The sequence below is a fragment of the Ailuropoda melanoleuca genome, unplaced genomic scaffold (assembly GCF_002007445.2).
Source record: "Ailuropoda melanoleuca isolate Jingjing unplaced genomic scaffold, ASM200744v2 unplaced-scaffold10185, whole genome shotgun sequence".
In the NCBI taxonomy this organism is placed as follows: domain Eukaryota; kingdom Metazoa; phylum Chordata; class Mammalia; order Carnivora; family Ursidae; genus Ailuropoda; species Ailuropoda melanoleuca.
In genome coordinates this window covers 1-4,300 of record NW_023178488.1, presented here as the reverse complement: position 1 = coordinate 4,300, position 4,300 = coordinate 1, and the positions used below count along the sequence as shown (strand labels likewise).

Sequence of the window (4,300 nt, the reverse complement as noted above, 5' to 3'; positions counted from 1 at the left end):
TAAAAATGGGCAGAAGACCATTGAATTGCATGTATCCCTTTGAATTAGTATCTTTGTATTTTGGGGGTAAATACCTAATTGCGCAATTATTAGATCATAAGGTAGATCAATTTTTAACTTTTTGAAGAGCCTCCATACTGTTTTCCACAGTAGCTGCACCAGTTTGCATTCCCACCAACAGGATCTTTTCATGTCATAAAAAAGAATGAAATCTTGCCATTTGAAACAACATGGATAGAGCTAGAGAGTACAATGTTAAGTGAAATAAGTCAATCAGGGAAAGACAAATACTATATTAACTCACTCATATGTAGGATTTAAGAAACAAAACAAAACACAACAAAAAAACAAAGGGGAATAAAAGAGAAAGAAACCAAGAAATAGGCTCATCTATAGAAAACAAACTGATGGTTACCAGAGGGGGAGGTGGGTGGGGGATGGGTTAAATTGGTTATAGAGATTAAAAAGTATACTTATCATGATGAAAAAAATTTAAAAAATAAACTATGAAAAAAGTGGGCAGAAGACCTAAATTGACCTATTTCCAAAGATATACGGACAGCCAACAAACACATGAAAAGATTCTCGATATCACTAATCATCAGGGAAATGCAAACCAAAATTACAATGAGATATCCTCTTCTACGTGTCAGAATAACTAAAATCAAAAAGACAATAAATATCAAGTATTTGCATGGGTGTGGAGAAAAGAAACCCTCCTATATTGCTGGTCGGAATGCATAAAGATTTCTCAAAGAATTAAAATAAGAATAACATATGATCCAATAATTCCACTATTTACCCAAAGAAAAGAGAAACACTAAATCAAAAAGACATACACACCCTTATGTTTATTGCTGCATTATTTACAATAGGCAAGATATGGAAGCAACCCATGTGTCCACTGATAGATGAATGGATATAAAAGATGTGAGATATAGATAGATAAATTGCACACACACACACACACACACACACACACGAACACCCTGGAATACTACACAGCAGCAAAAAAGGATGGAGTCTTGCCATTTGTGACAACGTGGATGGACCTAGAGGGTGTTATGGTAAGTAAAATAAGTCAGACAGAGCAAGACCAATACTGTATTATTTAACTTATATGTGGAATCTAAAGAACAAAACAGATAAATAAACAAAAAAAAGCAGAATCAGACCTACAAATACAGAGAACAAACTGATGGCTGGCAGAGGGGAGGGGAGTGTGGGAATGGACAAAATGGGTGAAGGGAAGTGGGGAATACAGGCTTGCAGTTAAGCAATGAATAAGTCATGGGAACAAAAGACACAGCTTAATGATAATGTAATAGAGATGTATTGTGACAGATGGTATCTACACTTGTGATGAACATAGCATCACAGTACAATGTATAAACTGTCAAATCACTATGTTGTACATCTGGAACTAATGTAACACTTGTGTGTCAATTATACTCAAAAATATTTTAAAATAAGGTGAGTCTCTGGTAAACTACTATTCTAGGGGTGGGGTGGGAGGGTCCTTGGGAGGAGATGCTGTGGTGCACCTGGAGCCATAGAATGAGCACCCCACAAACCTACTATTCCCAGGGCAGCCCAGGTCCCCCATTTCTGTCCTGTGGTGCTCTCAGGAACCCAGCACTACAACTCCCAGCAAACTATGAACTTGATGGCCCAGCCTCTGGGGCAGCCAGCCCTTCAGGTGGCCCTGCTCTCCTACTCTGTCCCCACCACTGTCCCAGCTGTACAAGGAGCAAGAAGCAAGCCATGCAGGAGACAATGCCCTCAGGCTACAGCAAGCCGCACCTGGAGAAGCTGACCCTGGCTATCAACTGCATCCTAGAATCTTTCCCATGTGTGACAGGGGTGACTATTAAAGAAAAACCACCTGCTGAACATCACCTGATTTCTTCATGGGAACAGAAAAGTAACTATGTGCTACCTAAGGATGTGAAGAATTTTTACCTGATGACCAATGGCTTCCACATGACGTGGAGTGTGAAGCTGCATGAGCACCCCCATTCCATTGGGCAGCATGGTAATTAACAGCATCTCAAAACTGACTCAACTCAACCAGTCTTCTGTGTATTCACTCCCTAATGCACCAACCGTGGCAGACCTGGAGTTTGATGCACTTGAAGCCAGTGAGAACCAGCCGAAGAACCCACACAAAGCATTATACTGGCATTTTCTCACAGATATCTTTACATGCTCCTCCATGCACCTGGGCCTGCTGCAGTGGCAGTATGCCTTCATCAGCTATGGCATTAGCTCACAGGCCAAGCAATGGTTTAACACATATGAACCCATCACCTACAACACAAACCTGCTCACATCAGATACCAAGTCCTTCATGAACAAGCTAGATCTCAGCAAAGTGTTCAAGAGCAAGAACAAGACCTTAATCTCCCCAAATAAAGGACCTGTTCAGCCTGCAGGTGGCCAGAAAGGGCCCTCAGGTCCTCCTTCCACCACTAAATGCTTTCTTACCCCTGGAAACCCTGCCCAGAAATAAGTACCCTCACCTACCCACCATCCCCACAGAGATGATTTCCATGCATAGATGGTCCTAGCCTCAGATTCTGTGTGTAGAACCATAGGCCTCTGCCTATCTGAGTGAGCCAAATCCTTTTTGGCCTTTTACTCCTGTTGACATTAGCCAGGAGCTCAGGGCATACTCAAGTCTCCCTGAGTCCTTTCCTTACCCCTTGCCTCCAAAAGCTGTGGAGAGTTTCAGGACTTGCTTAAGTAGCTTAATAGATCAGCTAATAGTTTCCCTCTCTTCCTACCCCCAACCCTCTATAGCCATCAACAGTGACTAGAGAAGTCCCACAAAGAAACCACTGGTTTTGACCCACGAGGCTTTAGAACTATGCTGTTCATTTGGTAACCACTGGGTACATGTGGCTATTTATATTAAAAATTCAGTTCCTTGGGGTGCCTGGGTGGCACAGCGATTAAGCATCTGCCTTCGGCTCAGGGCGTGATCCCGGCGTTATAGGATCGAGCCCCACATCAGGCTCCTCCGCTATGAGCCTGCTTCTTCCTCTCCCACTCTCCCTGCTTGTGTTCCCTCTCTCACTGGCTGTCTCTATCTCTATCAAATGAATAAATAAAATCTTTAAAAAAAATTCAGTTCCTTGTGGTTTGTTGAGACAAACCATGAGAGACTCTGGACTCTGGGAAACAAACTGAGGGTTGCAGAGGGGAGGGGGTGGAGGGAGTGGGTAAAAAGGTGATGGGTATTAAGGAGGACATGTGTTGTGATGAGCACTGGGTGTTATATGCAACTAATGACTCATTGAACACTACATCAAAAACTTATGATATACCACATGCTGGTTAACTGAACATAATAAAAAATAAAAATAAAACCAATATTTTTTTTATTCATTAATTTTTTTAAATAAAAAAAAATAAAAATTCAGCTCCTCAATTGCATTAGCCATGTTGTGAGTGGCTAATAGATTCTGTATTAAATAAAACAGATAATGGAATATTTCCATCATCACAGAAAGTTCTGTTGGGCAGAACTGCATTAGAATATTTTCATGCTGCCCTTTCTCAGATTTCATTTTCATTAGAGAACGTGGATACCTTAATTTGATTGGTCATAATGTTTCATGAAATTTCTTAAGGATACAATTATATATGTTCTTTTTATTTTTCATAAGTAATTCTCACTTTGCTCCCTTTTAAATTTCCTATAAAATTTGTTGTTTCCAAAAAAATATCCTTGGCATTTCTGTGATGAGAATAACATTTAAATCTGGAGGCTGAGTGAAGTAGACTGCCCTTTATAATGTGATCTTTCCGCATCCAATCAGTTGAAGGCCTGAGGGGAATAAAAGGCTGACCTGAGTAAGGGAACGTTCTCATCTTTTCTTGCCAGATGGTTTTTGAACTGGGGCTTTAGCTGTTTTCCTGCCTCAGACTTAAACTGAAACATTGGTTCTTCCTGGGTTTCAAGTCTGCTGGCCTTCAAACTTCAGCCACACCATTGGCTCTCCTGGGTCTCCAGCTTGCCACCTCTTCCTGCAGAATTCAGCATTTGCCAACATCCATAATAGTGTAAATCAATTCCTTACAATAAATTTGTGTGTGTGTGTGTGTAAATCCTATTTGCTGTATTTCTCTGGAGAACTCAGACTGATACAGATGGATTAGTTGTTTCTTTAAATCTATCCCTAAACCACCCTGGCTTCTCCAAATGTTAAGCATATTCATACCGATAGTATTTGAGTATAGGTTATATAAGTGCTATTCTCTATGTAGATGCTCAAACAAATATTATATATATATA

At 40.6% G+C, this 4,300-nt stretch overlaps 1 protein-coding gene across 1 annotated transcript; it reads left to right on the top strand.

The window, feature by feature from the left end:
- The first annotated feature begins 1,557 nt into the window (after positions 1–1,557).
- On the top strand, positions 1,558–2,512 carry LOC109490625 (tubulin polyglutamylase complex subunit 2-like). Its single transcript, XM_034650042.1, is given in 2 exon segments — positions 1,558–2,013; positions 2,015–2,512. Coding segments are annotated over 2 exon segments (954 nt in total).
- Positions 2,513–4,300: the final 1,788 nt, after the last annotated feature.